Raw genomic sequence first — 23,654 nt, 5'->3', positions numbered from 1 at the left:
TCTAGGTGTTGGACATAGTTGAGTCATTTCTATGGTATCTAATGGTCACATCACATCAGGAGCTCCAGAATTAGAGATGACGGGGAAATCACTTCCACATGGGCAGCTCCTGGGTAGACTGTCCAGCTATTGACTGGCCTTCTAACATAGATGCTCCTTACCTTTCTCGCCCGTCTCTTCGACCTGTTTCTTCTCGCTCTCCTCACCTCCCTAGCTCACTACCAATGGTAGAAGACGTTTCCACCACTTCCTCTCTGCAGCGGTTTAAGCCTGCTGAGCCCGAATCACAGATCACCTGACTCCTTCCATCTTCCACAGAGGAAGACCACTTTCTCTCCAAGACGAACTTGGTGAGACCTGTTTCCAGCAGATGTTTAAGTGTTGCATTGATGTTGTAGGATATTAAGCACACTCAAACCATTAGAGAACCTGAGGATGCCCTCTGAGGGTCTGACCCAAACCCCTAGGAATATGGGTTCCAAACGGCAAGGGGCAGAGAGTGAGGACTGTGGATGAGAAATAAAGGTGACAGATAATCTGGGACCAGGGGGTCTTGCATAAGCTGATGTCATATGCTGAGCAATCTTATTAAGAAGTTCAGCATCAGCTGGAGAGATGGCTCAGCGGTTAAGAGCACCCGACTACTCTTCCAGAGGTCCTGAGTTCAATTCCCAGCAACCACATGGTGGCTCACAACCATCTGTAAAGAGATCTGATGCCCTCTTCTGGTGTGTCTGAAGACAGCTACAGTGTACTTATATATAATAAATGAATAAATCTTAAAAAAAAAGTTCAACGCCTCATATGATATTTGTAGGGAGAGAATGGACCAAGGTCAGCAGAGAGCTAAATCAGACAACACTGGCAAAAAGAAAACACAGGGTATTTCAGACACAATTGCCTTTGCAGTGAGAACCACATCCCTTCAGTTGGGAAAGTTGGGTTTTCTGAGACCAAAATTCTAACTCCTGTGAGACGCTGAAGGACCTCGCTGAGCCTGCTCGTAGACAAGGACACAAAGTTAACATCCCTCTTGTCCTTTCACCAGGGTGTCTGAGGAATCCTTGGATCCATCTGCCTCCCCAAAGGATCCTCCCTGAGACCTGGGCAATGTCTTTTAATACTCTTGGAAGGCAAAAAGCACCATTGCTCTTCTGTCAGAAGGGGACATATTGGTCACCACAATTGCCAACGAGGACATCTTTAAAGGGGGATATTTGTGCCAGTTCATAGTTTCAAAATCTCGAAGCCCATTATGACAGAGAATGCACTGGGGAGTAGCCCAGGCAGTGGCACCGGTAGTGGAACCATACCAGAGCCAAGGGCTGGGCATAAGTTTCAAAGGACCACGTCTAATGATATACTTCTGCCAGATAGGCCTCACTGCTTAAAGGTTCCACAGGCCAGCCCACCAGCTGAAGGACAAGTGTTCAGTTGATAATACAGGGATTTCCATAAAACTCCAGAATAAATGAATGTGCACGTTCCAGGAATGGATGGAGGTGATCGTATTCCATTTATTTATTTAATATCATTTAAGACGTGTATGGCGTTTGTTATGTCATCCATTCAATAAATATTTTCTGAGCACTGGGCCAGATTCCTTAGTGCTTCGGGAAAGCAAGAGTGTGCTAGAGGGGAGCTTCATGCCCTGAGAGCGCTCCTCCGGGCAGCACCATGGATAGCTCCCCGGGACGATTCTGCACCTGGTTGGTTGTGGAGAGAGAGAGCACTTAGGACCCAGGGGAAGGTTTGTGTGGTTCGCACCAGGAAAGAAAGAGAACACAACTGGCTGAAGACCAAACTGGGGAGCTGGACAAACAAAGACTCTGGGGCTTCGTTCACAGTGTTGACTAAGAGTCTCAAAGATGCCATTGGATCGCCCCTGAAAAAGCTCACTCTGGTTGCAATGTGAAGGGCAGGCTGAGGAGTTCTGCAGCAAGGCCGTGCAGGAGTAATGGCTCAGACTGTAGGGATGGGCTGAGGAGCAATGTATGACACAGAGGAACAGGGATGAGACATCTAAGAGATTAGCGGAATAAGACAAATCAACAAGGGAGTGTGGGTAAGTAGGGAGGACCATTTCAACGAGAGCAGTGGTTTCCGAGGGAGGCGCAGAAGTCTAAGTCCTTGGCCTTCCCAGGGGTGATATTACTTGCTGGAGGAGTGAGAGATCTGTGTAGCAAGGAAGCAAGTTGGAGAGTCTAGTCCTGGCATCAGGCTCTGCAGAGGATGCTGTTTCCCAAAGGAGGCACTGGACCATGGATAACATTTACAGACGGATGGGCAGAAAATCAGTGAAACTTCTCTTGGGCCTCGTATCTCAAGGCAAAGACATAATAAGGATGGCAGACCACGGGGGAAATATATATATATATATATATATATATATATATATATATATCTCAAAGTCTCACTATGTAACCCTGACTAATTTGAAACTTGCTATGATGACCAGGGTGACCTTGATCTGACTCACAAAGCTTCTGTCCCCAGGGGGCTGGGATTAAAGGCGTGGACTGCCACACCATGTTTGAATTGTCTTAAAGGATCTTCAGTGGAAAGAAACACGAAGTGAGCCCCACCCTGTGGGGAGAGGCAGTGGCCTAACTCCTCTTAATCCCAAGTTTAGAGACTTTCACAGGACCAGCCTGAGTGGCTATGGATTCCCAAAGTACTGGGACCCAATTCTTGCTGGGAACACCAAAGTGGCCCAGGTCACAGAGTTGGGCTGACTGATGGAGGGCAGTGATTCTGAGGTTTGCTTTTAGGGCCATGTAGCACAATGGTCACCTTGGAGCCATCTGGAATTTTCCTGAAGGGAGTCGATTGTCAGGACAAAGAAATCTTGGGACTGGAGTTGCGCTGCAGGGTAGAGGAGGACTAGAACCGTCTATCCTGAGGGGTGGCATGCCGACATCTAGGGAGTCTGCTGGGAGGAAAGCCACAACGTCATTGGGAAGAGCCAACTTAAGTCACCTGTGGGGCACAGGAGCAAATCCTCCTGTGAAATGGCTTAGCTTTGTGGTAGGGGATGGGCTAATGTCTGTCCAAACCTGCAGCTCCCCAAAACAGGGAGACCAGGGATGTGGAGGGTTGCCATGTCTCCAACAACAATGGAAGACGAGTGTCTTAGGGTTTGCATTCCTGCACAAACATCATGACCAAGAAGCAAGTTGGGGAGGAAAGGGTTTATTCAGCTTACACTTCCACATTGCTGTTCACCACCAAAGGGAGTCAGGACTGGAACTCACACAGGGCAGGAACTTGGAGGCAGGAGCTGGTGCAGAGGTCATGGAGGGGTGCTGCTCACTGGCTTGCTTTCCCTGGCTTGCTCAGCCTGCTTTCTGATAGAACCCAGGACTGTTGGAGTAAATACTATAAATAAAAATCGAGACACCATCCCAAGCTATCGCTGGCACCATAGGGCCACGTGGCATCCGCGGGGTATTTTCATCTCAGTCAGCCGGATTCAGCAGACTCTCTGGCCCAGAGCTCTCAGAACATCTCCACCCAACTCTTTAAGTTCCCAGTTTCCATCCCATGCTACTGCCTGCTACTCTCTGGGCCCTGTTACATCTCATCGCCACGGCTAGCCCCAGAAGCAACCGCCCTTCTAGTTCTCATGGCGCAGGTCACCTCCAGACCATTCAGCCATCCACCCACTGTGGTTATAGTCACGATTCCCAGTAACCCAAAACTTTAGAAGCTTGTAATTTATCAATCGGATTTATATCAGTAAATTCTCATTCCATAAAACGTCCACACAATAGAATCACAACCAATTGATATTGATATAAACTGCCCACCTAGGTAAGACAAATTGTCCTATAAAAATCCATCCCTTATGAAATAATCATAGCTACCTGTGGCCACTTAAAGCCACACAGATCTGGGTCGTCCTTCTCTGCCTCCATCTTGGTTCTTCTTCTACCTTCTCATCTTTCCCACCTTACAAAAACTCTGTCCTCGCCTTTCTCTTTCACTGCCCAATCATAGGCCTTGCCTTATCTTGTGGCTGCCCTCACCTGCATATAGACATCAATCCACATAGCCCAGGGATGGCACCGCCCACAATGGGCTGGGCCCTCCCCCTTGATCGCTAATTGAGAAAACGCCTTACAGCTGGGTCTCATGGAGGCATTTCCTCAAGGGAGGCTCCTTTCTCTGTGGTATCTCCAGCTTGTGTCAAGTTGATACACACAGAACCAATAAGCAAACAGTTAGAGTCTCCTGAGGAATCTGTGTAGTGTAGGTTCCTGTGCTGGAAACATCGTCATTTGTAGTGCGTGTAGAATTTCAAAACTGACTGACAGAGGGCAGTTGCACAGTCATAAGTCAGCCACGGACTTCAGTTACCACAAGGGGAAGAACTACCCACGCCATCTCCACAGGTCCTGCTTGCTTGGTGAGTAGGTCCACAGTGGTTTCAGAGTGGTGAGCTGTGGTGAGCGGTCCGAGCAAGCAAGAGGTTTCAGGAGAGAGTCTCACAGACGTAAACGGTACTTTATCAGATCTGTCTGAGAAGGGCAGAGAGCTGGCAGGTACACGGGTTAGGGGGTTAGGGGTTCCTTGAGCGTCGTCATGTAGGATGGGTCATAGGACTGAGGCAGTGCTTGAGTGGTAGACAGCACCAGGTTGTGGAGGCTGTAAACAGAGCTGTGGGACTGGTAATTTGCTCTCTAGGAAATGGAACAGGAAGAAGAGTTCTTGCCGAACGGGATTCTGCCAGGAGTGTGAGGAGGTGGGTGGCCACCAGGGGGCGCAATGGCAGGGAGAGAGGAGCGAGGTTGAGACCAGAACCAGAGCAGTTTGCCTTTGATAGAGCTGGCTTCTTTGCATCAGGATGGCGAGCCCTTCAGAAAGAGGAGTAAACTGTAAACGGAGCACTGGGGGAGGCAGTGTGCTTGCAGGGCAGAGAGTGAGGAGAGGGCCTGCAGGCACCGAGAGAGGTCCAGATTAAATTCTAAGGACGTGAGGAATCACTGGAGTATGCGAGCTAGGGAGAGACTTGAGCGGAAATCCCGTACTTAGCCCAGGAGACTGACAGGAGGAGCAGGAACTTTGCTTTCCTGCTACCTCAGGCAGCTGGAGCCAGTGAGAGGTTTGTCTGAAGTGGGTGTGGGATCTCAGGTTTTATGGGGACAGGGAGACCATCGACGCACAGCACTGCACTTAGCGCTCTCCTCCCAGGATAAGAAGGGGTGCACTCTGAGCTGTAAGGCCAGCTGGCAGACTGAGGGAGGAATCGGAGCACATGGTAAGTCGGGGCTCACACTGAAGAAGTCGTGGGCTTCACACTGACGAATGCTCATTGCTCCCACTGTGGGCTGCCTGTCCCGTTACCATTTCTTGAGAGCTGTAGTATTTCTCTGCCAGCGCTGGAGATTCTTAAGTTTTGCTAGAAGGAGCTGCGCTGTTGGTGCTGGGGGTGGGGGTGGGGGTGGGAGTGAGGGGCTTTTTAAGAAATGTAGGTTACAGGGTACATTTGGCACTAGGGCCTCTTCACAGGCCTTCCTCAAGTCTCTGCCTGAGATGAGAAGTGGGTCTACAAAGCAAGCCCCAAATCCTCTCCCCTGCCAACTCTGGGTTGGGAACTCATACTAAGAGCCTTGGATGAGGATCCAGCCAAGGGCCAGGCCTGTGTCATGGGCTCGAGCCAGCTAACTGTCATGTGAACTGGAAAAGTAGACAAAACAGGATACAGAGAATGAGAGACACTAGTGGAGCCTATGCCCTGTCTGTGAGGTCATGCAGAGCCTCCCCAGGCTTTTTAATGGTCCATCCCGACCCTGCCCCATGCCCGCCTCTCACCACCGCTGGCCTGTTTGTGACCCTCTACTTTTATCTTTCTGACACTGTTACATAAATGCAGCCCTGAAGTGAGAGCCTTCTCTGGGCTTCTTTTTTTTTTTTTGGTTCTTTTTTTTTTGGGGACCCCAGGGCCTTGCGCTTCCCTAGGCAAGCGCTCTACCACTGAGCTAAATCCCCAACCCCCTCTCTCTGGGCTTCTTATTCACACGATTCCTCCGATCTTCACCTGTGTAGCCCACCCCTTTCCCCTTTTGCTGTGCATCAAAACCAGCTCTGCAAAGCATTCCATGGTGTCACAGCCTTAGTCCAGTCCAGTCCACTGCCATTCCTGAGTCCTGCATAACTCCCCTTCCAGTTCTGAGCAGTCCTCTTCTGTAGGAATGTGCCTCAGTTTGCTTGCCCACTGGCCAATGGATAACCATTGAGATGCTCCCAGGGCTTACGAATGGAGCTTCTCTGAACACACACGTGTACATTTTGAGCTTCTTTTTTAAATTTAAAAATGTATTTTATTGACTTTTTTGAGAATCCCATCCACGCATAAATGTATGATCATCTTCACCCTCCCACTTCCAACTCCCAACTTCCTCCCGCTTCTCTCTCTAACCCACCACCTCTCCTCCAGTTTGTGCTGGATGTGGAATCATCTACTGGAAGGTGGTCAACTTACCAGAGGCTACACCCTAGGGAAAACCAGCTCCCCTTCCCCTGGAAGCCATCAACTGTTCACAGCATCATGGCTGGGGCTGGGGACCCGTGAGCCCCTCCGCCTGCGTGTTGGAATGCTGACTGACTTGATCATGTGCAGCCAGCCACAGTCACTGTGAGCTCATGAGAGCAGCCTCCCCGTCAGGCCCAGAAAATGGAAATGCAGCTTTGTCTTCAGGTAGACGTCCGGGAGTGGGGTTTCAGGGTTGTGTAGAATGAGTTGTTGAGCCACCATATGAGAGAGCCCTGCATTCCCTTGCTCCATTATGTCAGCTTCTGCTTTGCTTTACGTCTGGGCCAGTGTTTGGTTTTGATTCAAATCATGATTTTTTTTTAAAAAAAATTCACATGTTCTAATGCGGTGGAATTCTCTAGAAATATTTTTTTATTTTCGAAGTCTTATATAAAAAATTCCAATAAACATTTCATTTGAAGGGTGTCTCACTAAAACCAAGTCGTGTTATTGTCTTTGAAGAGGTCCTCAAGCAAAATTATTTATATGCACGTGTGCGTGCGTGCATGTGTGTGTGTGTGTGTGTGTGTGTGTGTTTGTGTGTGTGTGTGTGTGTTCTCTCCTGTCTCTACAAAATTTTTCTTGGTCACTTCTGATCTTTAAGTTTCCAGAGGTCAAACCACATGATACCAGCAGGGGGCGTGTGTCACCTACAGTTAAGCCATTCCACGTCTTTCCACTGATTCAGGTTTGGTCCCTGCGCAGACAAATGGGGTTAATGTCTCCCTGGTGAAGAAGTTTGGGATCAAAAAGGGATGCCTTCCCTTTTTGGGGGTCGATCTGGATACCTCAAAAGGACGACGTGGGAGAGAAGCTTTACTGAGCGACCTTGGGGGAGGGTTTCAGGGCTGGTTGCTGCTCCAGTGTCCCTTCCATCTATGCATGGCTCTCTCTTCCTTTCCCTCTGAAATGTGCTAAGAAGGGTAACTCTCTCAGAGCATCCTCTCTGCCTGATGGTGGGTTCTGTGCAGTGCGTGCAGCTTTCCTCCTGGGCCTGGTGCCTTGAACCTGCTTGTTTCATTGACTTTGTTGCCATTTTCCTCAGGCTCTTGTTGATCCGTTCACTGAGCCCAACGTGTTCCAGGCACAGCAAAGGTCCTGAGCAGGGAGGCTCTTCCACTCCCAAAGAGCTCACAGCTGGGGTTGTTAGGAAGATGCCCACAAGTAACGGGCCCCTCCACAGGCCAGAAACTTGGAAGAAACCATGAACTCAGCCTCAGCTGGGCTTCTGTGGGCATGGAGAGTCCCTGAGACAGGGAGAGTCCCTTCCCGGATGCAGGCTCTTAGAAGCCACGCAAGCTCCTGCCAATAGTCCCACACCCACACACAAAGGCCACACTAAATAGACCCAGGGGACATTCAGTTTTCAAAATATATCCATTTTTTGTTGTTGTTGTTGTTATTGGGGTTTTGTTTTTTCAAGATGGGGTTTCTCTGTGTAACAGCATGGGCTTTCCTGGAACTCCTTCTGTAGACCAGGCTAGCCTCCAACTCATAGAGATCCAGCTGCCTCTGCCTTCCCTACGCTGGGATTAAAGGTGCACACCACCGCAGCCCAACCTCGTGTCACTTTTTAAAACAGGCTACCACTGACCTTTCGGCTCACCGGTTTGACCAGATTGTCTGGCCAGCAAAGTCCAGGGACCCTGCTGCCTCTGCCTTCCCTGCACAGGTACAGGTTGCCTGTGCCTGTCTCCATGCCTGGCTTTTTGTGGAGATGGCCCTCCTGCTCTCACAACAGTCACTTCACTGACAGGCACACCGTCCCAACTCCTGGCACTGATCACATTCCCAGGGTCTCCACCTCCATGACCTAATCTCCTCTCTTGACCACCTCCGATTACCTCCCTGACACAGGGATTGTTTTACGTGTTAATATTCAACATGGGAATATGGGAGAGACAGACGTCCAGTCAGGGCAGGAGTCACAAGCATTCATTAACCTCTAATAGTCTCTAGAAACTTCTGACTAACGAAGAAGAGTTTTCTCCAAATGCTGAATACGCAACACCGGGTCGTGATTCCCCCATTGCAGATGAGAAATTGGGCTGTGCTCCAGGCCACACAGCCAGGAGGTAACACAGATGAACTCAGTCCTGTCCTCTCATTCACCTGCAAGGGAAGAGAAGCAAGAGTTTCAAGTAAATTGAAAATTTCTAGCATTAAACAAAAAATCTAGACAGAAATCTCACAAATCAGGTAATAAGGAATCTTTGTTTAAAATCCAAATAAAATGAGCAAGAATGGGACCCTGAGGGCCACAGGAAGCGCGCCCTGCTGAGTACGGTTGGAAATGACATCCGACCCTTGCTCTTCGCAGGTGCATCTAGCCTGGCTTATCTGGGCCCTTCTGGGGCCACCTGAGGATAGGTGGACTTCCTCAGGGTCCTACGCAGTGGCAGTAACTGCTCTGTGGGTCAGCCACATGCTTTGAGGGACCGCGGGGCTTCCTGGAGGAGGGTCACTTCCAGAAGAGAGCATTCTTCTGGGAAATGGAAGAGAGCGATCTAGTAAGAACCTGCCTTCTGGGTAAGATGAGCCTGAGCTGGAGGCTAGCCTCATGCATAATGGAGAGAAACAGGAGCCTGGTAGAGCCCCTCAGCTCTGCCCTCCTTAGGACTAACCCTGCTCCGGACAGCGTGCAGTGCTCTCATAGGCTCTGAAGCTCGGGTGTCTCCTTGGTGCTAGGCCCCTACATGCCCTTGGAGTGGCCTGGAGGGGTCTTGAGTGCCACCCTCCCTGTTGTGAGGCCAGGAGGGAAGTGGACACCAGGACCTTATGTCATTTGAGTCTCTGCAAAGGGGTGTGAGGGGAAGGAAAGAGGACAACCTTCTCCTTTTCATGAATAAGTGATAGGGCTCAAGGAGAAACCCCGGGGAGGTGCAGAATAAGAGAGGGAGGCAGAGAACGGCTGGGGACAGAAGGGGGAAAAAAGGAAAGAAAACGGGGGAAGGGTTGTTGGGCTAAGGCACCAGAGAAGAAGACAGTGGGAACTCTTTGGAACTGGGGACCCAGAAGACCAGGGAAAGCCAGAGTGCCATATCCAGACCTGAAATCCTAGGAGGGGCTGAGGGCTCTACATCTTGCTGAGTGAGAGGCACAGGTCTAAGGAAGCTGGGGAGACGGACCAGTGAGCCTATAGGGTCCCAGAAGAGGCAGGCAGCAAAATGATGCCCCAGAAGAAGAAGCGGCGGAAGAAAGACATCGACTTCCTGGGCTTGTACGAGGAGGAGCTGCTGAACTACAACTCGGAGGATGATGAGGATGAGTTGGAGCACGAATACTACAAAGCCAAGGGTGTGGGCTGCGTGGGGCCGCGGGCTGCTGGTGGGGCCGTGGGTTGCTGGTGGGGCCGCGGGTTGCTGGTGGGGCCGCGGGTTGCTGGTGGGGCCGCGGGCTGCTGGTGGGGCCGTGGGTTGCTGGTGGGGCCGTGGGTTGCTGGTGGGGCCGTGGGTTGCTGGTGGGGGGTTGTGGGCTGCTGGTGGGGCCGTGAGCTGCTGGTGGGGCTGCAGGCTGATCTGTCCCTCCCTCTGCAGAGTGCTTTGCAGCTCCGGACCATCGCTTATGCCCTGTGTGTCTGGGGATCAGAAAGCGCAGGGCCCCATGGGAGGGCGGGCAGTGAGGCAACTTTCTGGTTGGTAGGATAGACTATTGCAGTGCTCAGACTGTCTGGTATTCTCAGCTAGCTGCACTGATCTACTTGAATTAAAAAGTAACAAGTTAGACCAAGGACCGGTCTGCTCACGATGCAGGACACAGAAATACTGAGGGAAGAACTTACCCATGCCCATGTGTGTGGCACCACTAATTCAGACCAGGACGGGAACATTTCTACCCCCACAGAGCTCCTTAGAATCTCTGCCCGACCCTACAAGTCTCCTTAGTCTCTCTCCTCAGACAGCTGTTCCCTGCTCTTTAACTTCATGTAAGTGGAGTCGCTCGATGTGTGTTTCTTTGGGAGACACATCTCACTCTGTACTTCAGGATTTTCTTACTATGTACTTACTGTGTAGCCCAGGCTAACCTTATATGCCCAGCAGTCCTCATGTCCCCGTTGTCTGGGGCTGACATTACAGGGGTGAGCTATGAGCTTTGCGGTGTGTGTGGTTTTTTTTGTTTTTTTTTTGTTTTTTTTGTTTTTTTTGTTTTTTTTGTGCGTTATCTCTTTCTTACCACCCCACCTGAGAGGTGAGAGCATGTTGTAACATGATGCACACTGCGCTTTTGTACTCGGGGGTCTGACGGCACTCTATGAACACATCCTGGTGATTCAACCACTCTCCTGATGAATGTCTGCACCTTTAGTTCCGTACTATCGTGGACGAAGGTGCTCCAGGCCTTGGACGATGCATTCCTTTCTGCAGGATTTACAATTGGCAGTTGAAGTGCTGGGTTACAGGATGAACGTCTGTTCACCTCTCAGTCCTTACAGCCACTTGTGCGCCCCCACCATAGGAGAGGGACAGTGGCTTCACATTCCGCCATTGCTTGGTATGGTCAATTCTTTATTTCAGCCATTCCGGTGGGCACGCGGTGGCATCTTTCTGGGAGTTTAGCTTCTATTGGTCCCAGATGAACGATATCCCTGTACATGGTTATCTGTGTGTCTCCTGTAGTTGGTGGTCATTTGCGTTTCTTTGGTGACGTATTAGGTTATTTTTGCATTTTCCAGCATTCCTGAAGAATATAGTTTATTGTAATAGAGTACATATATTTCGAATGTCTTTTTTACGTGACGAGGTCAACGTAGAAAATACTTGCATCGGGGAGACCAAGGGTTCCTTGTGATGTTCCCAGTCAGTTTCCTGTTGGCAATTCCGGTTAGCCATTCTTCTGTCTCCTGTTATAGCAGCTCTCTCTTGCTCTTAGTGGCCTCGCAGAAACAGCATTGTAAAGAATTAGTGTTTTGTGTCTGTCTGTCTGTAGCTCACTGCTCTTCATTGCTGAGCGGTATGATCCCTTTACCCACTCACCTGTCGATGGATGCTTGAAGTTTCTCCTTTGGTTCTACTGAGTTACTATGAACATTGAGTTCACGGGGCTTTGTGTGCATCCGTTTCTGTCTTCTCTTAGGTCAAACCCAGAAACCGGACGTTTTTGACCTTACGATAAGTGATCATCTATTGGTATTTGAAAGAATGTGGCGTCTGCTTCTTCTTCTATGAGTTATTCATAGTTTATAGGTATGGGCCCTTTCCTAGATGCGTTCCAAATGCCATTTCTTCATCCGTGACTCACTCCACCATTTTCTTGATGGTCTTCACCGTCATTAAGTTCAGACGGGCAACTTCTATTAGTCAGTGTCTGACTTAGGCAGTAGCTGTGAACCCCTGAGTGAGATGGTGAATCAGCGTTCGCATTCCTGCCTGAACACCAGACTCACCTCTTCTCTAAATTAAGTATCTCTGGGCCTCTTTCTACAATTTCAAGTGGTGTGGTCCTGGCATTTCCACCAGACTGGCCTGTCTCCTGGGGCTACTTGACTCAGAAATGTTCGTGTGCACATAGGTGATGTCAGAGATGCCCTGTGTGCACTTAGGTGATGTCAGAGATGTCCTGTGTGCACTTAGGTGACACCAGAGATGTCCTGTGTGCACGTAGGTGATGCAGAGAGTACTGGGGTTCACCTGGGTATAGGCTGCGATGGCTCAAGTCTTGTCATGAGTATCATGACATGGGCTACTTTCTTTCCCCATTCCTGGCTTCTCTGATGAGCTTTGTCAGACCCAGGCACATCCAGTGTTCCCTTATCTCCAGACACCGCAGATCCCATTCTCCACAGGCAAAGAAGTGCCATAGCAGAATCTGCGGTGCTCTTGAAGAGCTCAGGAACCATCAGCACACCACGCTCATGGTGCTTGAGCTAATACTCGGTCTGCCAAAGGAACAGGTGTTAGCTCTCGGAGGAAATTGGCTTTTTTTTTCTTCATAAACAATAGCTTTGAAAGGAAAGGGTATTTATTCTCTCCTGCGTGTCAAGGCCTCTACGTTTTCAATTCCAAGAACAGTTCTGCAAAGCAGATATGACTGGTGTTACAGGCAGCTAGGCACTTGTAAAACCCATCCTGTCCCCAAGTGGAGAGTCAGCAGCACTGATGCTCAACACGGTGTCCCAGCATCCAGAGGCTCACAAGCTTTCAGTAGGAAGAGTAATACTCAGAACACACCTGCAACAGGACGCCTTCCATAGGTCCAGAGGCTATAGGCACTCAGAGGTATTTATGTTCTCCACCTTCTACCCTACAGCATTGCTATTTTGTGCATGGGACAAACCCCTCTGGTGGAATGGACTGCCAATGGACAGTTTTGAATAAGGAATATTTAACCCCCAAACGGCAACCCAAGCCACAAGACCTCCTCAAGAGAGCTCGAATATATTCTGCTCCCGAGGACCCTGTCCTGGAAAGGCCAGAAGTAGGAATGAGACACGGGTTTGCAGCAAGAATCAAGTGTGACGTTATACATGAAGCCCATAGCTAGGGCTGGATGTGCAGTAAGCCATCCGCCACTGTGGTTATGACACCAAGCACTGGTGTTTGTACAGTCCCACAACGTAGTGAACAGCTTGGTGCATGCACACCCTGTGGATTTCACGTACCCTCCCCACATTTGACCAGCCCCTCACAGTGCAAACTCCTCCTTCCCAACGAAGTCATTTCCTCTTGGTCAGCCTCCCTCAGTGCACACATATGTGGCTGCTTCCCTGAGTCAGCGTTTCCAGCCCACGGATGATTCAGCAGTGAATCTCCTCAGAAAGCAGGGTGGGGATGCACATTTCGTTTGGAGGTAGGAATAGCAGCTGGATAGGTTGGCGTGTGCTTTTCCTACTTCTTAGCCGAGGTGACATGGCTCTGGGGGTGGTAGGCTGAAGCAAACCTGCCCAGGCCAGGTGTGCGTTGGGTTTCTGGGAGTCGATTCTAAAAATGGATCCGAGATGTATTCCTACAGTTTTGCTAACACTCTTGCTGGCCATAGAGTGCCCCTGTTCATCCTGCTCAGTTCATGGGGTTATAGCAGGTCCTGCCTGTCTTGGTCAGGGTTTCTATTGCTGTGAAGAGACACGATAACCATAGTGATTCTCATAAAGGAAAGCATTTCATCGAAACTGGTTTATAGTTCAGAGGTTTAGTCCATGATTGCCATGGTGGGGAGCATGGTGGCAGACAGCAGACACAGTACTAGAGAAGAAGCTGGGGTTTCTACAAGATGGACAGGCAGCAAGTAGAGAGATGTGGGTCTGGTTTGAGCCTCTGAAACCTCCAAGTCCACCCCCAGTGACTTCCTCCAACAAGGCCATACCTCTTAATCCTTTCCAATAGTGCCATTCTCTGTGAGCCTATGGGGGCCATTTTCATTCAAACCACTGCATGGCCATTTCTAAGAACCTTGACAGATTCTCCAGTCAGCAAGTATACAGGTACAGACACCCTGCCCAGGGATGGTGTTGTCAACAAGCCGTGCAAGCTTCAAGATGACCGTGAGAGTGAACTCAGTGACCCAGCCAAAGACACACCCCTTCGTTGGGAAACCACAGATTCAGCCCTTAGGTGGCTTAGCCATGCAGAATGAAGCTGGCCTTGTCTCCAAGTGTCCAAAGCAGTGTGTGGCATTGATAGTGAGTTTTTAGCTAGTAGGAGTTAGTGTGGATTTGACCTTGGTTCAGGATTGTGAGCATGGGATTCTGGGTTCCCTCCTGAGCCTACAATCTGTCTTTTTTCCTCCTTTCCCAGTGTACGAGGTGGTCACAGCCACAGGGGATGTTCGTGGCGCAGGGACAGATGCCAACGTGTTCATCACGATCTTTGGAGAGAACGGGCTCTCTCCCAAGCTCCATCTCACCAGCAAGTGAGTACCATTCTGGGTTGATGGGATTCTGGGATGTTAGTTTGGCTGGCCAAGTTCTAGAACCCAGTAGCGGCCTTCTATTCTGTAGAGGTGGACAGATGGACCATAGGTATGTTAAATGACAGGAAGTCTCTGTCAACAATCCAATTCTCCTTTGTCCCATTCTAGATTTTGTAAACAGTAATGTCTAGTTTAGACCTTCCAAGAACTCATGCATATCCTTTGATGACAGAGAATGGACAATTAGGACCAAGAACCCAGGTCTCAGGCCAGCTTTTGATATCCTGTTCCATGTAGCTTTGCCAAAATCCCATGGTCTCCAAGGCCTTGATTTCCTTACCTCCCATCTTAGGGGAGTTGAGATCATGAATGTCATGAAGAACATATGTGAGGGAGCCATGATTTTGAGATGCTCTATACTGAGAGGTCTCATGATGGCCAGCATCATATTTAACTTACCTGGGACCATGTATACTCAGTCACATGTCGTGTGTGTGTGTGTGTGTGTGTGTCTGTGTGTGTGTGTGTGTGTGTGTGTGTGTGTGTGTGTGTGTGTGTGTGTGTGTGTGTGTGTGTGTGTGTGTGTGTGTGTGTGTGTGTGTATGTGTATGTGTGTGTGTGTATGTGTGTGTGTGCATGCATGTGTGTGCATGTGTGTGTGGTGTATGCATGTATGTGCATGTGTGGGTGGTGTATGCATGTGTGTGCATGTGTGGGTGGTGTGTGCATGTGTGTGTGTGTGTGTGTGGTGTGTGCATGTGTGTGTATGTGTGTGTGGTATGTATGTGTGTGTGTGTGTGTGTGTGTGTGTGTGTGCACTTGGCATACACCAAGCCCTTTACTTTCTATAACCCCTGAAGGCAGAGACTGCTGCTGTCTTTTTGGTTTGCTCCATCACTACACACATGCACAATATGAGCAAAAACAGCAAACCTAAGAACATCCTGCAGAATGACAGGATTTCAAAGTTGGCTTGCCGTCTTCACCAGCTTTCACTCAGCCTGTGCTGTCTAGGCAGATTTGATGAGCTGGCTCTGGCCCACAAGGCTCTGAATTTTCAGAGTACCCACTTCTGGTTATCTAACCCACTGGGGTTCCGTGAAGGATTCCGACTGAGGAAAAGTTCCACAACCACTTAAATCCACTGATGCGTTCTAATCAGGGAAGCTGAGGCCCAGGGAGAAGCATTGAATGGCTCACAGTCTTGAAGCGTTTTTGGTGGGGAAGCTGGTTCTTCACTTACGTTTATGCTATAGACATTTTAATGGACAACATGACTCTGTGGCCACGGAGCATGAAGAGATTCTCTTCTAGACCCACTGGTACTGCAGGTCGTGGTCTCTAAAGGTGGCTTGGTTCCTCCTGGGGGCAAGAAGGGAAGGTACGGAGGGGTGGAGTGGCTATGCTAGAAGACTTTAGAGTGGCCAGTCTTGTTATGCGTGAGTACTAAACTAAAGCTGTGGACCCAGGTAGCAACGTTCAGACGGGCATAACAACCTTTTCCATCCTTTTCTGCAGAACAGGGTACCTGCCTCCTTGTCTCTTCATACTGCACGCGACTGTGGTGGAAGTCTTTCCCTCCCGTGATGTGGGCACGGTAAAGGGAATACATGAAATATCCATCCTTTTTGCCATGCATCCTCTCAGAGGAAGGAGAGGCCACTGGCCCTGGCAAGGTGGCCATCTGGTGTTTGCAGTCTCCAGCCACCTCTTAAAGCAAAACCATCCTTTTATCTTTTTGGACTCTCAGGGTCCTTTCTCCTTTTATGTATCTATAATTCTTAGCTTCCTCCTCTGCTTGTCCATTTGCTAAACTTTCCCTTGGGGAGGCCCAAATCACTGAGGTCACACACTGAGAAGGGTTGTCACTGAGGTAACATGGTGGAGGGGAAGCCACAGGTCAGAAACCAAGGGGAAAGAATACAAAGAAAATGGTGTACAATTCTTCCCATGACATCCCCGCAGCTCAAGCTGGAAACTGAGTCCAGGAGGGAAATGTGGCTTTCTTAGGGTTTGGGATGCATCCCACGTGGGTGGCAGCTGAGGTCACCTCTGAGTCCCATGTAGTTAACACAGGACATGCTGCCTCTGTCTCCTTACACTGTCTGCTGGTTCTTCTCCACACCCAACCAGCTCCAAGACAAAACTATTGAGTTACCTGAGGGATCCTTGTACACACACACACACACACACACACACACACACACACACACGCACACACTCTTGTATACAGAATCTTGCATACACACACACGTGCACACATATGTACATACTTGTACACACAATCTTGCACACACATACTCACGCAAGCACACACTTTCATAATACATACTTGCATATGCACCCACACTTGTACATACAATCTCGCACACAAACACATACACAAGCACACATTTGCACACATACATGCATACACTTGCACATGCATATGCACTTGTACACACAATGTTACATACACTTGCACAAACACCACACTTGCATACACATACTTGCACATGCATACACTTATACACACAATCTTGCATACACATACTCATACAAGCACATGTGTGCACACATACACACATACTTTTGTGTGTAACAGACCTCTCTGATATCTCTGGGCTCTAGAAAGGGTTTACACTGCCCAGTGCAAATAAGTTGATGCTAGTTCCTTCAGTATTAAAATTCAGCCTTAATCTTTCCTGGCACTTCTCCCTGACCCTTTTCCACAGCCTTTGATAGCATCTTTTGTCTCCTGTCTCCTGGTCCTTACCTTTTCTTCCTCACCCTGATTTGAGCACATTCCTGTCCCTTTTCCTGTGTCCTGGAACATAGAATCTCACCCCTCACCCAATATAACTTAATTCCCATTTCAAGAATCTTTGCTATCTGACTTCTAGACAGCAAAATATCAGATGTGTCCTCTCAGTTTCCCACATGTGACTTTTCACCCAATCTTCACCCCAGTGAGGTCCCTACAAAATGATTTCCAGAGAAGGTCCCCATCTTCTGGGTGTCCTGTTCTCCCATTGCCCAGGAGGCCACGTTTTTAGGACATGGCAAAAGGATGGAATTTCATGTATTTTATGGTTTGTTCCCCACTGAGAATTCACATGCCAGTGTGTTGGAGAGTGCCTGGCATTTTAGTTTGGAGGGTCTGTCTTGTTAGTGGCTAAAGTGCCAGGTACAGCCTTCTGAGGCTCTCTCTGAGGTAAGTCCCTGCTGAATGGTGACATGGACAGTACCCTGAGTTATACTTTATTTGGGGATGGTGCAGGAGTCATGGTAGGTTCCCTCCTTCCACTGGGAAGTGTGAGGAGGCCTACATTTCTGTTTCTTTTGGGATTTCTAAGCCAGCCTTGGTCAGTTTTCTAAAGCAATTGCATTCTGACTTACTAGACTTCAGTAATGGGCTTTTCAGATCTGATCTCGGAGTGGGTGGGGCTGGGGGATAATCTCAGCCTCTCCTTGAAAGTGACCCGTCAATGGGGTGTGCCTATGGCCCTTTCTTCTCTGGAGACAGGGCTTTCTGGTATGCCAAGAACAGGTTGGTCTCCATGGGACAAATGCTAGTGAAGTTCACATCACATCTGTCCAGGAGCCATTCCAACACCAACAACGTGTCCTTGAGCTGGCCTCGCATGCCCCTGCTCCTGCTGGCCATGTAGATCTTTCTCCTGGTTTCTGTGTTCCTCACCACAGGCTGCAGAGTAGCAAGGGTTAGTGACTCCACAAGCCCATAGTCATGTGTTTAGGGCTGCCCTTTGCTGAAGGTAGCTTTCAGAGCTCTCCTGGCAGAGCCCTCATCAGAGGTACCACAGAAACCCAGCTTCCTCCCTCCACACTCATCACTGGCTGCAATGGTCTGGGAACACTTCCTCCTCATCCCGTTCCCGGTAGTCTCTTTTCTAGGCTCTGCGTGCCTTTAGAAGATGACACCTACCATCCGCAGACCGTCAGCAGCCCATGGGCCGAGTTGGGTGTTGGGAGGGAGGGGGGTTGTAGGGACCTGAAGTAGGGGAATCACAAAAGCAGTGTGCGTTTCTTTGAAAACAAAAAACAAAGTAAAATTCATATAGACAAGAACAAGTAAGACTTCACGGACTTAGCCTCTGGGTGTGGCATTATATTTGTGTAACTTCTCCCACTCATATTTTTATATGAAGGCAGTGTCACCCTGTTTGTATTGATTGCTCTGTTCACAGACTGCATCTCAATGCAGTGTTTCTTTTCTAAAGCTTGTATCATAAACATCTTCAGGTGTTCATTTATGATAAGATTCTTAATGGCTACACAGCATTCAGTCATATAATGTTCCACAGCATCTTTTTCTTAGGGTGTTGTCTTAAATGCAGAAACCTGTTGCTTTGTGTCATGAATTGAAAAAGAAAATACCACTTACCGATTTCTCGGGCTTCTCATTCACAAAACCCTAAGGTGCAGAATCAGTGTCTGTGTTTTCCTTCCAAGTTACGTCACAGCTGCTGTGCTGGAACCAGGAGCTGCGGTGTCCTGTTCTTTCCCCGTAGATGCATGCAAACCCCACATCGGCACACCTCCACGGGTACTGGTTTGGTTTGGTTCCATTTTCAACACTGGATCCGAAAGCTTCATCTTCCCAGGAAGGAGATCAAATCATTCTTTGAAGGAAACATTTTGCCTGAGCACAAGGCACTGCTTGGCTCCTCCTTCCCTTCCTTGGCCAACGCTCACCAGAGCTCAGACACAAGCCAGCAGCCTTGGAGTCTCCATTTCCCTACAGCAAACCTAGTAGCTTCCCCACCTCTCCTCCTCCCTTCTCTTGACAGGCTTCTCCTTGGGTCCCCCTTTCCCTGACAAGGCTGCCTTAGTACATCTTCGTGGGCTCTGTTCTTTGTAGGAGGCTTGGACCCACCCCATTGGGCTTCTTAAGGAAACTTCTCCCCAAGGCAGATTGCTCTCCAACGTGAGTCCACTTGCAGAATCCCAGCTTTGGGGCCCCCAAAAAGCCTGGAAGGCCCCCTGTGCTTGACTTTCAGCCTGTGGCCTAGGGAGAAGGCCCTTTAACTCCCTTTATTTTGAAGAACACAGCCAGCCAGCAAATGTTAATAACCATAAGCTTCATTATTTAACTTCCTGCAGCCATGACAGATACCTAAAGCAAACCAACTAAAAAGAGGAAGAATTTACTCCAGAGTTTTGGAGGTTTGGGTCCACGATCAGTTGGCCGCATGGCTTTTAGGAGACCTGGCAAGTCAACACCAGTTGTGAAGGAAGCTGTTCAAATTATAGCAACCAGGAAGTGAAGCGAGGAAGAGGGGTCACCACAGCTCCCAATATCCCCTTCAAGGGCGTAGCCTCAGTGATCTGACTTCCCTTCCTGGGGCTCTGCCTTCTTTATTGTGCAGTGTTGGGAGTTGAACCCAGGGCCTCATGCATGCCAGGAAAATGTTCTACACTGGGCTATACTCCTAGGTCCAACCTCTTAAAAGCTTCCAAACAGTTACTGGGGTAGGTGCAGGGTGTGAGATTGGCAAGGGCTTTGGGAATACATTTGAGGTGTAGACCACTGCATGGGCAAATGTCTTCTGTGCTTTCCTTTTCTCCTGGCTGTGTGCTGGGCCGTGAGCTCTGGCTAAGAGCATAGACTCTCAAACCAGCGGGTTCATCTATGAGGCAGAAAAAGTTGCTGGCAGATCCAGGCTGTCACGGCTGGATCCCTGGCCCACACAGAGGGTGAAATAGATGCTAGCATGAGACTCAGGTGTCCACTCCAGAAGATGCTGAGGCAAGGCCTCCAGCCTCCTGTGTGATGCACTGGATTGTAGGATGTGAAGAAGCTGGGACTGGTCTGGGTATTTCCTCTGACTGCACTGTTCACCAGGCGCCAGTCTTGATTCCCCCTTACTGCGTCCGCTTCCCTGGTTGCTGAGGGTGGGGGAAGGGATCCCTTTCCTCACCACAATGGCAGGATCACAGGCTGCATCGACTTGGGGCTGCCCATAGAAATTCTTCTCACAGAACAGGGCAGGTGATGATAAACCTCTTCCCTTAGCAAATCCCAGCTCTTCTACTCGATAGCGGTTTGCATGGCCACACAATGGCGCTGGTACCAGCCACTGTGCTTGCCTTGGTGGCTCACAACAATGTTTAATCAATCACCTGGATGTGAGCCTTGGCATGATCCTGCCTCTTCTTCCTCTCCTCATCTCTGACCAGGTCAGGGAGAAGGCTCAAAATGGTAGCTAGTTGCATGCAGCTCTCCCAGTGAGCGGGGTACAGAGGGAGAAGAGGAAGCCAGTCTCTGGCTCTATTCCTGGGCCCATGAGACACATTATTTAGACTAATTGCACATGTTCACCGCAGGAGCGAGTCTGCTTTCGAGAAAGCCAACGTTGATGTATTCCGGGTGCGGACCAATAACGTGGGCCTCATCTATAAAATCAGGTGAGAGTTTGCCCCCGACTACAGCGGTGGTGATCAAGGTCAACAATTTCTTGGTGTTCAGTATCACTGGCTGCCCAAATCCCATCCCCCACTCCTCGAATCGCAGAGCTCATAGCTCCAAGCTGTCCCATGAGAGACTTACTTTCACCGGCTGGGACAATTTGGTACAATTTTCCAGCAGCTCTTCGAGACACTAAAGCAAGATAATTGGGAGCAAATCTCTGGGTCCAAGTCCAAGGCTAGCTCTGTTGGTTAGCTGTAGGATTTTAGACAGTTTATCTTCCCACGCCTCTGCTTCCTCCTCTCTAATAATGGCGCCCCGACTATATAATGCCGGGACTTGCCGAGTTGGTGCATAGCACAGCCACTGGCAAGCGCTAAGCACTCAGTGAGGGCTGTGTTGTAAGAAGCTTTGGGATAGGGAATCCCCCTGATGTTCTCACCGGGGGACATCTATCCTGTCTTCCTGCCTCTTCTCTGCTAACAACCACTACTCAGGAGAGGCTTGCTTTAGGGTCGTCTGTGGTCTGATTGCCTCTAACTGCGGTCTGGATGGGCTCAGATGCAGCCTCAACTCAGTCCTAGTCTTTCCCCCCTCCTTATAGAAAATCTGGGGCCATGGAGTTCCGGTGCTGGGAGAGTCAGAGGGCACAATGGCCAGAGGCAGTGGTTATGTGCAGGGAGGGGGAATATATACGGAGAAAGGCTCTTACAGGGAGGGAGGAAAGGAAGATGGCATGTGGCAAATGGTCTTTGACCAAAGCCTTGCTGGGGCCAAACTCTGTGCCAGGCAGAGGCCTGAGACCCTGTAGAGCGCAGGCCCAGTGGAGCAGGCTGGTCATCTGTAGTTTGGGCTCGTGGGCTTTACTGAACTGTGAGCTTCTGGGATAATGTCTGAAGCGTGATGGGTCAGAATAAGATGTCCCATGTCCCATGAGGTCACTCTGGGGAAGAAACTAGACAGACGTGGGAGCTGAAGGAAGATTTGGAACGCAGATTCAGAAGAGCCTGCATCTATGTTCCCCAGTACAGGAGGCATGTGGCTATCGTGCCCTTATATTATAGCTGACTCACACCAAGTGTGTTGAGTGGATAAAACAGACACCAGGTTTTAAAAAGACTTAACACAAGAAAAAGAACGTACAACATGCTGTTAATTTTTTAACATGGTTATGTGGAAGATACGATATAATTAAATAATTAGAATCCATCGTACCAGCCTCTCTATATCAATCAAGACGACTAGAAACATTTAAAATTGTATGCATGGCCCATGTGACGTTTCCATGGGACAGTTTTGGTCAGGATGGGGGTCCTTGGGTGATGAGACTAAGGGTAGTACCCGGGGTGAGAGTGACTGACTGGGAGGGAGCTTGATCAACTCAGAGTTATGGGGGAAGGGACAGTTCACACCAGGGACCAAGTCTAAAGGGCTAGGCAGCTCCTGCTTTCTTCTCATTCCTTCACCCCTTCCCTTCAAAAGGCCCGAATCTGCTGCCTTTCCCGTCTCAACTCTGATAGGCTTCAAGAGGTGATGTGTGCCTCGGGTCAGGGCAGACAGAGCACAGTGCTGACAGAGACCAAGGTTAGGAACGAGCACAGGATTAGCCAGGTCCAGTCGAGATGGTCCTCCTGAGAGCTCCAGGGACTTGGATTTTCCCAGGAAATGAATTATTTCCCCATGGAAGCAGGGCAATATAATCGTCATTAATGTGTGCATCTACCTTGCAAAACATCCCCCTTGATAGGTGAGGAAACTTAGTCCCAAAGCAAACGGATGACTGGACCTCTCTCTGGAACGCTCACTGGGTGCCCTCGTGCAAAGGGGGCAGCACCTTGGTTCTGCTAGTGAAGTGAGGCTGTTGGCTTCTTGCCCCAGGATCGAGCATGATAACACAGGCCTGAATGCCAGCTGGTACCTGGACCGAGTTATAGTGACGGACATGAAGAGGCCTCACCTCCGCTATTACTTCAACTGTAACAACTGGCTGAGCAAGGTGGAGGGTGACCGTCAGTGGTGCCGTGACCTCCTGGCCAGCTTCGACCCCATGGACATGCCCAGAGGTCAGTGCCACCTTGGTCTGCCCATCATGCCTCCCTACCAGAGCCTGGCTCCTTGCTGTGCTCTGGAAGCCCACCCTCCCCTCTCACCATGTTTCCTCTTGACTTGGACCACGTGGAACCCCATCTGTGCTGATCAGTATTTTTCTGTTGAAGGGAAAAGGGACTTTGAGGCAGAAGAGAGGCAGCGACCCTATGGTCGTCAGAACAACATAACGGCAAACTCACCAGTTTCCTCCTGGTGTTGTCTCCAAGCCTCGCCCTCTCTTCAGTCCACCTTGGCGGAGGGAAGCTCGCCCTCCATTCTCCAGCTGTGATTTTACTTTTCTGTACGGATGTCTGACTTTCCTCCTCTCACGCAGCATAGAGCAGCAGACACTTTTGTAAGGCCCAGCACACTAAACTTGCAACTTCACCGATTCTTAAAAAAAAAATGTCACCAAGAGTTTATTTTCTCACAAAGCCAAATTTCATCATCGCATACAGCTTAGAAAATAGGCACATGGGAATATAAAATGAATAATTTAATCACATCACCTGGAAAATACCACCCACCCTCGGCAGATGCATTCATTTCTAGCCCTTTCTGTGCACGTGCACGGTGAAATAATGGGCTGGTATATCCTGTTCTATAGAGTGGATATTTCGGTGCTGTTAACTATTACTTAGCATTTCTATTTCTGGTGGCGGTGTATTTTCTAGAATAGTGGTTCTTAACCTGTGGGTTGTGACCCACAAAAGGCCACCAGAAAACACAGATATTTACAGTATGGTTCATAACAGTAGCAAAATCGCAGTTATGAAA

General features: G+C 49.4%; 1 protein-coding gene across 2 annotated transcripts in view; it reads left to right on the top strand.

Annotated features, from left to right (window-relative positions):
- The first annotated feature begins 9,702 nt into the window (after positions 1 to 9,702).
- Loxhd1 (lipoxygenase homology domains 1) overlaps positions 9,703 to 23,654 on the top strand; it is a 149,426-nt gene continuing 135,474 nt past the window's right edge. For both annotated transcript variants that reach the window (XM_032885677.1, XM_032885679.1), the window contains exons 1-4: positions 9,703 to 9,832; positions 14,266 to 14,380; positions 20,708 to 20,788; positions 22,668 to 22,852. In XM_032885677.1, the coding sequence (XP_032741568.1) occupies positions 9,703 to 9,832; positions 14,266 to 14,380; positions 20,708 to 20,788; positions 22,668 to 22,852 (511 nt within the window). The remainder of the gene's footprint in view (positions 9,833 to 14,265; positions 14,381 to 20,707; positions 20,789 to 22,667; positions 22,853 to 23,654) is intronic.

This window comes from Rattus rattus, chromosome 15 (genome assembly GCF_011064425.1).
Source record: "Rattus rattus isolate New Zealand chromosome 15, Rrattus_CSIRO_v1, whole genome shotgun sequence".
Lineage (NCBI taxonomy): Eukaryota > Metazoa > Chordata > Mammalia > Rodentia > Muridae > Rattus > Rattus rattus.
This window is presented reverse-complemented; position numbering and strand designations above follow the sequence as displayed.